This window comes from Salvelinus fontinalis, chromosome 3 (assembly GCF_029448725.1).
Source record: "Salvelinus fontinalis isolate EN_2023a chromosome 3, ASM2944872v1, whole genome shotgun sequence".
Classification (NCBI taxonomy): Eukaryota; Metazoa; Chordata; class Actinopteri; order Salmoniformes; family Salmonidae; genus Salvelinus; species Salvelinus fontinalis.
Genome location: NC_074667.1, coordinates 18,671,320 through 18,687,652, shown reverse-complemented (window position 1 = coordinate 18,687,652; position 16,333 = coordinate 18,671,320). Strand labels below are relative to the sequence as shown.

The 16,333-nt window shown below is 42.9% G+C and overlaps 1 protein-coding gene across 3 annotated transcripts in view; it reads right to left on the bottom strand.

The window, feature by feature from the left end:
* Nucleotides 1–16,333, bottom strand: part of raly (RALY heterogeneous nuclear ribonucleoprotein) — a 154,363-nt gene that overhangs the window by 15,913 nt on the left and 122,117 nt on the right. For all 3 annotated transcript variants that reach the window (XM_055908357.1, XM_055908369.1, XM_055908361.1), the window contains one exon: nucleotides 15,861–15,977. In XM_055908357.1, the coding sequence (XP_055764332.1) occupies nucleotides 15,861–15,977 (117 nt within the window). The remainder of the gene's footprint in view (nucleotides 1–15,860; nucleotides 15,978–16,333) is intronic.

Sequence of the window (16,333 nt, the reverse complement as noted above, 5' to 3'; positions counted from 1 at the left end):
ATGTAACGTGAACAAGTATTATTACTTAAAGAAGCTTTCATATCAAACCCGAACGTCCCGAGTCATTACTTTGAAGATAGTTAATCTAAAACAGGGGCAGTATTGAGTAGCTTGGATGAAAGGTGCCCAGAGTAAACGGCCTGCTCCTCAGTCATAGTTGCTAATATATGCATATTATTATTAGTATTGGATAGAAAACACTCTGAAGTTTCTAAAACTGTTTGAATTATGTATGTGAGTATAACAGAACTCATATGGCAGGCAAAAACCAGAGAAAAAATCCAAACAGGAAGTTGAAATTCTGAGGCTGGTCGATTTTCAACCAAGATCCTATTGAAATCACAGCAAGATATGGATGAGTTTGCACTTCCTACGGCTTCCACTAGATGTCAACAGTCTGTAGAACCTTGTCTGATGCCTCTACTGTGAAGGGGGGCCGAATGAGAGGGGAATTGCAGACCTGACCATTCTTTGACCATGCGCGTTCACATGAGAGGGAGCTCTGTTCCATTGCTCATCTGAAGTCAATGTAATTCTCCGGTTGGAACATTATTCAAGATTTATGTTAAAAACATTTTAAAGATTGATTCAATACATCGTTTGACATGTTTCTACAGACTGTTACGGAACTTTTGGACATTGTCAGCTTTTAGTGAACGCGCTTCCTGGACAAAAAGGATGAACATTACCTAACAAAACAAACATTTCTTGTGGGAGTCCTGGGATTGCATTCCGACGAAGATCAGCAAAGGTAAGTGAAGATTTCTAATGCTTTTTATGAGTTTTGTTGACTGCACAATTTGGCGGGTAACTGTATGGCTTGCTTTTGTGGCTGAACGCTGTTTTCAGATGATTAAATATTGTGTTTTGCCGTATAGCTTTTTGAAATCTGACACAGCGGTTGCATTAAGAACAAGTGTATCTTTAATTCTATGTAAAACATGTATCTTTCATCAAAGTTTATGATGAGTATTTCTGTTATTTGACGTGGCTCTCTGCAATTTCTCCGGAAAGTTTGGAGGAATTTCTGAACATGACGCCAATGTAAACTGAGGTTTTTGGATATAAATATGAACTTAATCGAACAAGACATATGTATTGTGTAACATGAAGTCCTATGAGTGTCATCTGATGAAGATCATCAAAGGTTAGTGATTCATTTTATCTCTTTGCGCTTTTTGTGACTCCTCTCTTTGGCTGGAAATGGCTGAATTTTTCTGTGAGTTGGTGGTGACCTAACATAATCGTTTGTGGTGCTTTCGCTGAAAAGCCTATTTGCAATCGAACACTTTGGTGGGATTAACAACATGATTAAATACATGTATGTTTAAGGAATTTTAATTATGAGATTTCTGTTTGAATTTGGCACCCTGCACTTTCACTGGCTGTTGTCATATCATCCCGTTAACGATATTGCAGCCATAAGGAGTTAAGACAAGGTCACAGTTATGAAAATTTAGGACACTTAAGAGGCCTTTCTACTGACTCTGAAAAACAAAGAAAGATGCCCAGGGTCCCTGCTCATCTGCGGGAACGTGCCTTAGGCATGCTGCAAGGAGGCATGAGGACTGCATATGTGGCCAGGGTAATAAATTGCAATGTCCGTACTGTGAGACGCCTAAGACAGCACTACAGGGAGACAGGACGGACAGCTGATCGTCCTCGCAGTGGCAGACCACGTAACAACACCTGCACAGGATCGGTACATCCGAACATCACACCTGCGGGACAGGTACAGGATGGCAACAACAACTGCCCGAGTTACACCAGGAACGCACAATCCCTCCATCAGTGCTCAGACTGTCCGCAATAGGCTGAGAGAGGCTGGACTGAGGGTTTGTAGGCCTGTTGTAAGGCAGGTCACCACCAGACATCACCGGCAACAACGTCACCTATGGGCACAAACCCACTGTCGCTGGACCAGACAGGACTGGCAAAAAGTGCTCTTCAATGACGAGTCACGGTTTTGTCTCACCAGGGGTGATGGTCGGATTCTCGTTTATCGTCAAAGGAATGAGCATTACACCGAGGCCTGTACTCTGGAGCGGGGTCGATTTGGAGGTGGAGGGTCAGTCATGGTCTGGGGCAGTGTCAGAGCACCGCTGGACTGAGCTTGTTGTCATTGCAGGCAATCTCAACGCTGTAGTACCCTTCCTGCAGGCTCATCCTGACATGACCCTCCAGCATGACAATGCCACCAGCCATACTGCTCGTTCTGTGCGTGATTTCCTGCAAGACAGGAATGTCAGTGTTCTGCCATAGCCAGCAAAGAGCCTGGATCTCAATCCCATTGAGCACGTCTGGGACCTGTTGGATCGGAGGGTGAGGGCTAGGGCCATGGAAGAGTGGGGTAACATCTCACAGCCAGAACTGGCAAATCTGGTGCAGTACATGAGGACTTCATGCAGCTGGTGGCCACACCAGATACGGACTGTTACGTTTGATTTTAACCCCCTGAGTTCAGGGACACATTATTCCATTTCTGTTAGTCACATGTTTGTAGAACTTGTTCAGTTTGTCTCAGTTGTTGAATCTTGTTATATTCATACCAATATCCAGGATTTTACAGGTTTATGGTGTATAGGGCTTTTGCGCTCTTGTAATAGTATCATGCAATGGCTGCAGATCAATGTCTTCCATTGTGGAATGGTGGCATCTACACAACATGACCAAAAGTATGTGGACAGTTGCTCATTGAACGTCTCATTCCAAAATTAATATGGAATTGGTCCCCCCTTTGCTGCTTTAACACTCTCCACTCTTCTGGGAAGGCTTTCTACTAGATGTTGGAACATTGCTGAGTGGACTTGCTTCCATTCAGCCACGAGCATTAGTGAGGTTGGGCACTATTGTGGGGTGATTAGACCAGGCTCGCAGTCGGTGTTCAAATTCATCCCAAAGGTGTTCAGGTCAGGGCTCTGTGCAGGCCAGTCAAGTTCTTCCATACTGATCGACAAGCCATTTCTTTATGGACCTCGCTTTGTGCACAGGGGCATTGTCATGCTGAAACAGAAACAGCCCCAGACCATTATTCCTCCTCCACCAAACTTTACCGTTGCCACTACCCCTATTGGATGGTTACGGGTGGGGGGAGCTCCCTACCCGGCCTCGGTCCCCTTGCACCCCCCTAAAGGCATTAAAACAAACATTTTAAATGTGCTCCTGGTAACCCGTTCCGATCTCCAGGTGCACGGCTGTCCATTTGCAGTGTCTTACAATGGGCATTTACATTACAAATTTGACATGCTCTAATATACTACAGAAATGCCCAATTGACTGGCCCGTTGAACTCGGGATGACCGTGATTTCAGCATGTGAATTTGGTGATGGTTTATCACTGTTTAAACTTGTTGCAAATGGACAAAAGTCAACAATCAAATCAGTGTCCATCAGTCAATAAGATATCATTCTGACACCAAACCCACTTCCAACTCGTTTAGAAGCCAACTATCACATATTTCAGAGCAGGCCCAAAATTCACAGCGCTTTCTGTAACTTCTTATGGCTGGGGGCAGTATTGAGTAGCTTGGATGAATAAGGTGCCCAGAGTAAACTGCCTTCTACTCATGCCCAGTTGCTAATATATGTATATTATTAATAGAGTTGGATAGAAAACACTCTGAGGTTTCTAAAACTGTTTGAATGAAGTCTGTGAGTGTATTCAATACAAAGGAAAAAGAACGGAGGGCGTGCATGCAAAAAGCTCTGGTTCATTCGACCGACCACTCAGAAAATGTCATTCTTAATCATTTTTCAGAATAAAAGCCTGACACAATGTCTAAAGACTGTGGAAGACTAGTGGAAGCCATAGGAACTGCAATCTAGGTATTTCAATAGTAAAGGCTTTCAATGGAAAACCACTCAATTCAAAAGAATGCCACTTCCTCCTCAGGTTTTTGCCTGCCATATCAGTTCTGTTATACTCAGACATTATTTTAACAGTTTTGGAAACCTTAGTGTTTTCTATCCAATACTACCATGCATATCCTAGCTTCTGGGCCTGAGTAACAGGCAGTTTACATTGGGCACCTCATTCATCCAAAATACTGCCCCCTACCCAAGAGAGGTTAAGCCTCCCTATTTGGGGACTTCAGCCCTATTTGGTGGTAAAATTACCATTTCCCCTTTAGAATATGAAGGGGACCATTCAATCTTTTCATGTTGATATCTGTAGAGGTACAGGTGACCCTGAACACGTGGCAAAGGGAATTTTGAAAATGGCCTACACAGAAGCAGAGTTAGAGCATAACCTGCAAACCCATGTTATCCTTAGGGAGAAACTTGGATGTGACAGACTACATTAACCGGTGCACACAGCTAGAATAACTGTGGCTTGTCCACCAACCTCCCCCCGATGAGCCAATCAAAAACAACGAATCTCTGTGTGACTCAGAGGCTGCAATATGTCTAAAGCATCATTAAATCACTACTAGTCAGGCTTCATTCCAGGCCTGCTATTTGCACATTCGCTGCGGTCAGACAGAGTGAGCTACGGTCAAGTGGGACCTCTCCTTGAACTCTACATGGCTTAGAGACTACGGTGATGCCATTTATCGACTTAAGCTCTAGAACGTATTTAAAGTTTCAGAGCTCTAGGTCTGACAGTTCTTTGATAGTTCGAACGCAGTTAACTTCTTGTCAATATGGGGGCGCTGTTTCCACTTTGTAAAAAATCGTGCCCAAATTAAACTGCCTCGTACTCTATTCTAGATCGTACAATATGCATATTATTATTACTATTGGATAGAAAACACTCAAGTTTCTAAAACCGTTTGAATTAAATCTGTGAGTAAAACAGAACTCATTTTGCAGCAAACTTCCTGATAGGAAGTGAAAAATCTGAAATCGAGGCTATTCCTATTCAATTGCTTGAAATCTATGGATATACATGCATTTTGTACGCCTTCCACTAGATGTCAACAGGCAGTGGGAGGTGGAATGGGGTGTCTAGCTTGATCTGAGGTCGAACAAGAGCTCTTGGAATGACGTGACCACAATTTCCTTTGTCTACCAAGGCGGGGAAGGACATCAGCATTGGCTTCTGAAAAGCGTTCGGTATAGATGGCTAATATCTCCGGCTTTGATTTTTATTTGATACATGTGATAATATCATCGTAAAGTATGTTTTTTCAATATAGTTTTATCAGATTATTCAACGTTTATGCGTTAGGTGAAGATTTGGCTAGCTAAGGTTGCTAATTTGACAGGAGAAGAGGACATTCTAAAACCAAACAACGATTTATTCTGGACAAAGGACTCCTTGTACAAGATTCTGATGGAAGCTCAGCAAAAGTAAGAACCAATTATGATGTTATTTCGTATTTCTGTGGAAAATGTTTAGTCCTATTTTCCTTCCTTTTTGCGGGCGCTGTCTCGCTATAACGTAAGCTGTTTGTTATGGTAAAGTTATTTTTAAAAATCTAACACGGCGATTGCATTAAGAACTAGTGTATCTTTCATTTGTTGTCCAACATGTATTTTTTTAGTAGAGTTTATGATGAGTTATTTGGTCAGATTAGGTGACTGTCCAAATCACTCCGGATAATTTGGTGAATCGATGCTACATATTCACAACGTATAACCACAGTTTGCAGCTCAAAATATGCACATTTTCGAACAAAACATAAGTGTATTGTGAAACATGATGTTATAAGACTGTCATCTGATGAAGTTGGTCAAGGTTAGTGATTAATTTTATATCTTTTGCTGGTTTTTGCGAATGCTATCTATGCGGTGAATAAATGCGGTTGTGTGTTTGACTATTGTGGTAAGCTAATATAATGCTATATTGTGTTTTCGCTGTAAAACACTTAAAAAATCGGAAATATTGGCTGGATTCACAAGATGTTTATCTTTCATTAGCTGTACACCATGTGTTTTTCATAAATGTTTTATGATGAGTATTTATGTATTTCACGTTGCTATCTGTAATTATTCTTGCTGCTTCGGTGCTATTTGTGATTGTAGCTGCAATGTAAAACTGATTTATACCTCAAATATACACATTTTCGAACAAAACAGATTTATTGTATAACATGTTATAAGACTGTCATCCGATGAAGTTGTTTCTTGGTTAGTGACTAATTATATCTCTATTTGGTCGGTTTTGTGATAGCTACCTATGCGGTAAAAAAAATGTGAAAATATGCGGTTGAGTCTTTTGCTATTGTGGTTAGCTAATAGAAATACATAGTGTTTTCACTGTAAAACATTAAAAAAATCAGAAATGATGGCAAGATGTGGATTCACAAGATGTGTATCTTTCATTTACTGTATTGGACTTGTGATTTCATGATATTTATATGCTAGTATTTACTTGTGGCGCTATGCTATGCTATGCTAGTCAGCTTTTTACTGATGAGGATGATCCCGGATCAGGGATGGTGATGAAGTAGAGGTTAACTATTGCAGGCTTTTTGTGTCTGAAAGCCTCACTGTGTCTTTCCCCATTGTGTGTGAGTTCAGAAAATCACAGAAATCACGTAGAGTTACGAAACCCGCCTTAACGGATTCGTCTGAACACGCCACAACTGGATATGTAACTAAAAAAAAATATTTCTTTAACCATTCTCGTAAATTACGATAAATAAATGGCTGGTTCTTTTTTCCTTACACCGTAGGTTCATGTACTTTGATGTGAAGCGGTCAAATTAGAGCTCTATTACCGTTGACCTTTAATCCCAGAAAATGGCCTTTAACTCAAAAAGCGTTCAGGTGTTGACGCCATCTTGTTTCTGGGCTAAAAGCCCATTTGGCCAAACCTGCGCTCACCGAGTTTTATCTTTTCCATTTAGGAGAAATGGCCATGTCACTTTGGTGATGTTTTGTCCATTTGCAATAAGTAGCCAGTCGCCATCTGGTGGAATTCTCCAGAACAGCGGAAAAATGACCAAAAGTGTAAAATATAAAATGGAAGCCAAATCTCCGAGAGACTTTATTTCATGACTTCCTGGAATATCTGGCTCTGGGGCACAACCTGAGGCCGGCGGCCTATTTTAAAAACATTTGCGGATGTCTAGTAAGGGACTGTACATTTGCAATATGGACATCATCATCAATCATACGGGAAATGCCATCGGCATCCCTTATGTAGGGAATGGCAAAAGGACTCCAATCCAGGGTGGCGCTTGTGGTCCAGTCAATCCACAGGATTGTGCTTTTGTAGCCAAGAAAATCCCAACAACCAGAACATGGGGAGATGCAATGATTAGGAACTGTATTGTCTCACTGTGGTTACCAGAAACCCGTAATTGAACGGGTACAGTACTATGGGTGACTTCCCCTATAGAGGGGCCGTCCAGTGCTCTAGCATCCATGGGCACAGAGAGAGGCTGAGTGGGAATACCAAGCTCCGAAGATATCGTGGCATCCATAAGACATTCATCAGCCCCAGAATCAATGAGCACTTCGAAAGACTTAGATTAGTCTACCCACAGCACAAGTGCAAAAAGGGGTGTGCGGGTGATGGGAATTAGGGAACTCCCAGTCTGACTCACCATAGTACTGGTACCCACTAGAGACAAGGGTTTCCTAATAGGGCAGGTAGCTATAAAATGTCATGCCACTCCACAGTACAGACAACAGTTATTATTCATCCTCTGTGTGCGCTACCAAACTGATAGCTTAGTTCTTCCCAACTACATAGGCTCAGGAGTATCCAACTCACCCATCGTAGATTCACGAGAGCGCTCGGGTGACTTCGACTCCCCTCGGAAGAGCAGCATTCGGAAAATTCTGGATTCCATACGAGGTGAACGCGCCATATCGGGTGCACGAGTGTGGTCGAGACCAGACCTCCTCTCACTCTTGCATTCACTTAGGCGTCCATCAATTTGAATGGTTAAGGCGATAAGAGAGTTGAGGTCCACCAGCAGTTCCCGAGCAGCATCCTTTACCTCAGATAATCAGTGCAGAAAAGTATCGAAAAGAGACTCCGGATTCCAGGCACTCTCGGCAGCCAACGTGCGAAAGTCCACTGCGTAGACTGCCACACTACGGGAGTTTTGACGTAAGTCAAGCAGTTTACTGGCCACCTTTCTCCCGGTTACTGGAGACTCAAACTTCTCATCTCTGCCTTGAATTCCTCCAAATGACCGCAAATGGCAGATTGTTGTTCCCAAACTGCCGTAGCCCAGGAGAGCACCCTTCACGACATTAGCGTAATTATATACACTATCTTCGATCGGTCTGAAGAAAACAAAGATGGCTGTAGCTCAATAAGCGAGCACTGAGAAAGAAAACCCCGGCAGGTACCAGGATTCTCCGAATATCGCTTTGGAAGAGGTAAACGGGGTTCACGGAGACTCAGGATAGGCTGTACAAACTCACCACAGAGAGGGAAAAAATTACTTGGTGATTGGCAATTTTCAGAGGTGGCAGACAGTCTGAGCTAACTCCCTGATTTGCTCTATAATAGCCTTTAACCCATGAGCGTGGCGTTCTGTCAAGGAACTGAGCCCTTCCAAAAGGCCCTGTAGCAACTCCTGATGTCTCCTAATGGTGGTTCACTGTAGGGAGATAGCTTGGCGGAGATGGTCCAAGTCTGCTGGGTCTGTCATGGCCAGTTCGTACTATCAAGGCGAGACCCAAATGCAGACACAGGAGGCAGATGGTTGGAGTCTTACAATGTTTATTAATCCAAAGGGGTAGGCAAGAGAATGGTCGTGGACAGGCAAAAGAACAAAACCAGATCAGAGTCCAGGAGGTACAGAATGGCAGACAGGCACGTGGTCAAGGCAGGCAGAATCGTCAGGCAGGTGGGTACAAAGTCCAGAAACAGGCAAGGGTCAAAACCAGGAGGACTAGGAGAAGGAGAATGCAAAAAGCAGGAGAATGGGAAAAATGCTGGTTGACTTGGAAAAATACAAGACAAACTGGCACAGAAACAGGAAACACAGGGATAATTACACTGGGGAAAACAAGCGACACCTGGCGGGGGTGGAGACAATCACAAGGACAGGTGAAACAGATCAGTGCGTGACAGTGAATGTTTGAACCAGGTTATGTAGACTAACAGTGCAATTAGTGGGGTGTGTCATAATTATTAAGTTAATTAGAATGAATTAAGTGAAACTGTTCAAAAACAATAGTTTATTGAATATATTAGGCTATTGTTATCAAATGGAAACATAATTAAATATTCTTCATAATATTAGCATCAACATACATTATTGTTTAATTCAATTTCACATATAAATTTAATCCTATTTCATTTTTTTGTTACATGTAATATTTTAGGTTCAACCATAATGCATAATAAGTATCATCAACAGGGGGGACATATTGGGTGTACACTGATAAGCTGTAGAAAGAATATCCATTTGTTAGACTTGTTCATAAAAGAGAGAATTGTTGCTATATGATCACACCAGCAATGGATATTGTAAGTTAAATTACTTGTGATGTACAGCTGAGTGAGCCTTCATTTAAATAAATCGCTTTTTGATTTTACTGGGCTGATGGGGCGGGGCCTGCATCTGATGGTCAGTCTCAGCGGAGGGAGAAAGCAGCAGACTGAGGGTTCACCTCTCAACGTCAATCCGCTCTACTATTCCTCTGCTAACCAAAAAGGGACACCGTCTTCCCGTTTATGGCGAAACTCGAGTCGCACTGCATTGTTTTTGCCTCATGTACAAATCCATGTTGTTTATCCTATGGCCAGACACACAAAATGGTTAAAAAATGGGAACACGCCGCCTATCCGGCACGCAGGGCAGCTGAATCTGGTGCACCTACCATCAACAGCGCAATAAAAAATAGGAACCTAAGGCTTTATCGTTGTTTTTTTTTGCTGAAATGTTTGGCGATCGACTAGGAATGCGGGGATATGGCTGATGCTCTCTGCTGGTGCCAATAAGATAGGCTACTTACTGTTCACTCAATTAAGTTGAGAATTTAAAGACAGATTGGAGTCTTTTCATTGTAATCTCCACAGCAATAGCCATTTGCTTTCCAAACAGTTTTTACACAATTTATTTTTAAATATTGCGATATGCCTGCCTGGGTCTCTACTTTTCCCCGTTTACCTCTTCTACGTCCTGCTAATCCGTCTGGCCCTTTGGCCTTGTGAATGTTGACCTGTTTAAAGGTCTTACTCACATCGGCTACGGAGAGCATGATCACACAGTCGTTCGGAACAACTGATGCTTTCATGCATGTTTCAGTGTTTCTTGCCTCGAAGCGAGCATGTAATTAATTTAGCTCGTCTGGTAGGCTGGTGTCACTGGGCAACTCCCGGCTGTAATAGTTTGCAAGCCCTGCCACATCCGACGAGCGTCGGAGCCGGTGTAGTACGATTAAATCTTAGTCCTGTATTGACGCTTTACCCGTTTTATGGTTCGTCGGAGCGCATAGCGGGATTTCTTATGAGCTTCCGGGTTAGGGTCCCACTCCTTGAAAGCGTTAGCTCTACCCTTTAGCTCAGTGTGGATGTCGCCTGTAATCCATGTTGCCTGTAATCCATGGCTGGAGTATGTACGTACAGTCACTGTGGGGATGACGTCATCGACGCACTTATTGATGAAGCTAGGGACTGATTTGGTGTACTCCTCAATGCCATCGGAAGGATCCCGGAAAAAATTCCAGTCTGTGCTAGCAAAACAGACCTGTAGCTTAACATCTGCTTCATCTCACCACTTTTTTATTGACCGAGTCACTGGTGCTTTTTGCTTGTAAGCAGGAATCAGGAGGATAGAATTATGGTCAGATTTGCCAAATGGAGGACGAGGGATAGCTTTGTACGTGTCACTGTGTGTGGAGTAAAGGTGGTCTAGATTTTTCCCCCCCTCTGGCTGCAAATTTAAAATACTGGTTAAATGTGGATACCTAAATCAGGTATCCACATTCCTTCAAATGACGTGGGAGTGCCCTGCAGTTAATTGCTTCTGGTACAAAGTTACACAATTAATTTAGAAGTGCATGAATGTAAATATTCAGTGCATTGCATCTACTATGTTAATTAGCGATGATAGCGCCTTGAATCTGTCAGTTAATCAGAGACAAATACTGCTGGCATGCTGCACTGATGCAAAAAAAGGCTTTTGTGGAGCGATAGGTAACGATGCTTCGTGGGAGGCAGTTATTGATGTTTGCAGAGGGTCCCTGATTCGAGCCCAGGTTGGGGGAGGAGAGGGACGGAAGCAGCAATGTTACACATATATACATTTTGTTTGTATCTATTCATGTATAAATGTTTTACTTTATTTGATGTGGAAGGGGTGGTATGGGAAGGGTTTTCTGGGGGGAGGGGGGTGGTTGGATGGAGACGTGTTGGATGGGTGGGGTTGGGGGAATGGGATGGCTGGGTTGGAGGCTCACTTATTTTTGATTCTTTCCTTTACATACTAAATGTATTATACATTTACCCCCCCCACCCCCCCCACCCCCCCTCCTTCCACCAAAGAAAATAAATACAAATTTGGTCACAAGAAAATATAAAACCTCTGGCTGAGGAGAACATTATTAGCACTATAGACACTAGAGCTGTAGCTATGAAGCTTAGCTACAGAAACCCTCATGCCTGAGAAAGTTAAGCCATTCTAGAAGACCAGAAATCAGTCAAAACCAAATACGTGTGAGACAAGTTGATTCGAGGGAATCAGAATTTGGACTTATCTGAATCGTAACCATTTTTGTGTCTCATTTAGTGTCTGGGTGCTTTGCACATTTTGTTAACCACATGCCTTTTCAGTTCCCACACAAGCCTTGCCACTTGGGGCTAATTCTCTAGTTTGCACCTTAAAAATGTCATGAGCCAAAGTCATGAAACCAGTAACACAGAGCACTTGTGCATACATTTTATTTGGTATGCTTTCATCACCGTTTCGCAATATGATTGAATGGGTCCCAAAAAGGCTCCAGAGGTAAGTGTCTGCTCTCAATAGAGCACTTCAACTAGGTACTATTTGTCCAGTCACATCATTGACAAGTCTACTTGAAAACGAAAAGTACGTTACAGGCAGCAGAGTAACAACTGGCAAACATACATTTAATAAGGCAGCAGAGTAACAACTGACAAACATACATTTGGTTAGTTAGAACATATAGGGCTCCTCAGAGTAGACCCCTAAACATCTGATCCATGGTTAATTGTGTTTCACATCTATACGGTTTGACTTAAATATATAGAAAGCGAATACTGATCCTGAACCTGTGGTTTAAGGCCACACCTGGTCAGAGACAGGGGAGCACTGAACTCAGCTTGAATTTATGACGTGTGTGTGTGTGTGTTTGAGAGAGAGGAGCACAGCTGGCCCAGCCAATCGGGTCATAAACCCAGTGTGAATGCCAGCTCATATAAAAGGTCTGCGTCTCAAATTGCATCCTATTTCAATAGGGCTCTGGTCAAGTGACGTGCTACCTAGTGAATCGGGTGCCATTTGAGACGCGGCTAGGACCTCGCTGACTCAGCACCGTTACAGTGTTTGTGTAGACAGTGAATTAGGTGTCTGTGGAGGGTCAAAAAGCCTATAAGGTATATCACATCATAGGGAAAAGTATGTGGGGGCTTTTAGTGCAATAAAGTTCAATCTGTGACCAGGAAGTGGGAGAGAGAGAGTTATCGTCTTTCGTCACACCAGAAAGATAGCCAATGGCTGATTGTGTAATTCTGACACCTACTGGACAGTTTGGGCATGAGGGAAGGAAACTATGTGAACTGCACACCAGTCATGTTATAATAACACAACTTGAATGAGATTTAAAGTATCTGTCCACTGTTCCAGATTTCTATGAAATATGACCTCAAATGAATTACAATATGAATTAAATAGATGTCCTAACCATTCTTTTAAGTCAAGGATGTTAAATAAACAGCTTTTCTCTGTGCCCCTGCTTGGCCTGTTAGGAAACAACATAGTGGTTTGGCCTACACCAGACATAAACAGCTGATTTGCCAGACGTGTATAGACTTGGATATTCAAATTGGGCAGGCTGCCTGGGCCCGGCTGCACAACAAACTTCCCTGCAGGCTTGTCTTTTCCCAACTCTTACAAACCACATAAGTTGTTGTATAGGCTTTGTGCTGTTTGCTAACTACAGCTGTGGATTGCTTGGCTTACTAGTCTGCTTGTGTGCACTCTGAGGCCGTTTCTCCCCCAGTCTTCTCCCCACATGAAAAAGTGCTATAGTATACAGAGAATGCTATGGTGACACAGAGAAGAGCCGTCTCGGTTAAGTGACCCGTCTTGAAGCCTGACTGGTTAGGGTCAAGAAGATCGTTCTGAGAGCGAAAACAAAAAAGTTGACCAGAGACAACACGCTCAAGTGTTTTGGAAAGAAAAGAAAGAAGCGATATAGGTCTATAGTTTTTGACCTCAGTTGAGTCGAGTTTCTTGAGGGGAGCGGCTGGGGCCATTTTGAAGTCAGAGGTGATGCAGCCAGTGGTCAGAGATGAGTTGTTGAGGGAAGTGAGGAATGGGAGAAGGTCTCCAGAGATAGTCTGGAGAAGGGGGGAGGGGATGGTGTCGAGCGTTGTCGAGCGGCCAGACCTCACTAGTCACAAGATGTCATTGAAGAGAGAGGTGAGAAAGAGGTCAAGGCGTAGGGTAGTTCTGTGTGAGTGAGACCATTGGACTCAATAGGCTGAGTGAATGAGTAGTGGATGTCGTCAACCTTCTTTTCAAAGTGGTTGACAAAGTTGTCCGCAGAGAGGGATCGGTGGAGGATTAAGGAAAGAGTTTCCTAGAGGTAGAAGCTTGACATTTTTGAGTGGTAGAAAGTGGCATTCGCAGCATATACAGTGGAAGAGAAGGCAGAGAGGTGGGAGTTAAAGGATGATAGGTCCTCCAGAAGTTAGTTCGTTTTCCTCAATTTTTGCTCAGTTGTCCGCAGCCCTTTTCTGTAAGCTTGCAATGAGTCACTCAGCCACAGAGCAGGAGGGGAGGGTCGAGCTGGCCGGGAGGAAAGGGGACAGTGCGAGTCATAGGGTGCGGAAAGGGAGGAGAGAAGGGTCGAAGTGGCAGAATCAGGAGACAGGAGGGAGAAGGATTTAGAAGAAGGGAGAGATGATAGGAGAGAGTAGTGGGAGAAAGAGCGAAGATTGTGATGGCGCATGACCATCTGTGTAGGGGTTGAGTGGTTAGGGTTGGAGGAAAGGGAGACAGAAAAGAAAACAAAGTAGTGACCAGAGACCTGGAGGGAGGCTGCAGAGAGATTAGGTGGCGAGCAGCCTCTAGTAAAGATGAGGTCAAGCATATTGAAAGAAATGAATCGAAGGCAGACGTTGGGATGTTGAAGTCGCCAAGTATGAAGAGCGGGAGCCATCATTAGGAAATTAACTTATCAAGGTGTCAAGCTCATTAAGGAACTCTCCAAGGTCAGCTGGTGGTCGATAGATGACAATAATGTTAAGCTTGAGTGGACAAGTGACAGCATGGAATTAAAATGAGGAGATGGACAGGTGAGAGGGAGAAAAGAGAAAATCTCAATTTAGGAGAAATTAGTAGACGTGCCACCACCATGACGACCAGATGGTCTCGGACTATGAGAGAAAACATAGTCAGATGACGAAAGAGCAGCTGGAGTAGCAGTGTTCTCTGGGGTGATCATGTCTCCATCAGGGCCAAAAAGTCCAGGGACTGAAGGGCAGGATGGGTTGAGATGAACGTTCTTGACTGCAGATCGGCAGTTCCAAACGCTGCCAGAGACCCGGAATGTAGTATTTACAGTTAACTATAGTAAAAATACTGTAGTAAAAGAAAACAGTAGTATACATCAGTAGTATGCATCCAGGTGTAGAAAGCCATTAGACTTACCCAGAAAGACTCACAGCTGTAATCACTGCCAAATGTGCTCTACAAAGTATTGATATTTCTGTATTTAATTTTTATATAAATTGGTAAACATTTCTAAAAATCTAATTACATTTATTTGTCACATACACATGGTTAACAGATGTTAATGCAAGTGTAGCGAAATGCTTGTGCTTCTAGTTCCGACCATGCAGTAATATCTAACAAGTAATATAACCTAACAATTTCACGACAAATTGACGTGTCTTCATTATGTCATTATGGGGTATTGTGTGTAGATGGATGAGAATTTTTTTTAATCAATTTTGAATTCAGGCTGTAACAACAAAATGTGGAATAAGTCAAGGAGTGTGAATACTTTCTGAGGCACTGTAAATATATATTTTTTATATTAATATCATACAGTGGACTCCTAAGCCTATTGGCCTATGCATGCAATGCCCTGTGGCATTTAGTGATCAAATCTCCGACAGCTACACTGTGAGGTGGACAATTATTGTTTTGAGAAAGTAAAAAATAACTACAGATGGCTATAACGTTTAGCATATGCTACACATCGAAACCCAGTTAAGTTACAAAAAAATGTATAGGCTGTAAGGACAATTAAATTTGGCTCATTTGGCCAATATCCCTTGTTTATTGATGGCGCTGGCTGTGCAAGGTCGGATCTGAAAGCATATGTACGTACATTTTCTCAAATGTCCAATACATTTTCATCTTCCTAGTAACGTTGTCTGGCGCCATTTTTTTCACCCTGGTACACACACTGGAAAATATTTTCTGGCAGGCAGGCAGGCAGACACTGGCATATGTTTCTGAGTGACAGAGTGAGGGCTTTTTGTGGGACTGGAAAATGCCGGTAACATAAAAATTTTTTTTTAACCAGTTCTCATGCTTTCAAAATAACAGTTCTGTTCTGGAACATTATAGATCACTTTCGTTTGTAGTTCTGATTTTGTTTCCTGAACCGGTTTCAACCCCTGGTTTTCACACAGACATTTTCGACCCTTGGTTGACTCCTGGTTGACACCTGATAGAGAAAGAGTACTCTGTAGAGGCGTGCGCTGTAGAGTTGTATTTTTCTTGTGGCCTGATGGAGATGGAACTCACCAGCAGCGTTGTGTTTGTCCTCTGTGATCCTTTCCAGTCGGCCGAGCAGCGCGTCAATGTTGAACTTGATCTGAGTCAGCTCTGATTTGATATCCTGGAGCTCGTTGGAGTTCACCGCTGAGCCCACCATAACAGAAAACACCAGAGAGAGACAGAGCGAGAGAGGGCAAGGGACAGCAGAGAAGAGTGTTTAAGTTTAAAGGTCCAATGCAGCCATTTTCATCTCAATATCAAATCATTTCTGGGTAACAATGAAGTTCCTTACTGTGATTATTTTCAATGAAAATGGTCAAAAAGAAACCAAAAACAAGTAAAGAACAATTTCTCAAACAAGAATTTTTGCTAAGACTGTCTGGGAGTGGTCTGAGTGAGGAGGGGAACACTGAAAACAAGCTGTCATTGGCAGAGGTTTGGAACTCTTTCTTATTAATCTATTCACTAATTTACCAAATGGGGATGTCACCAGGCATGCC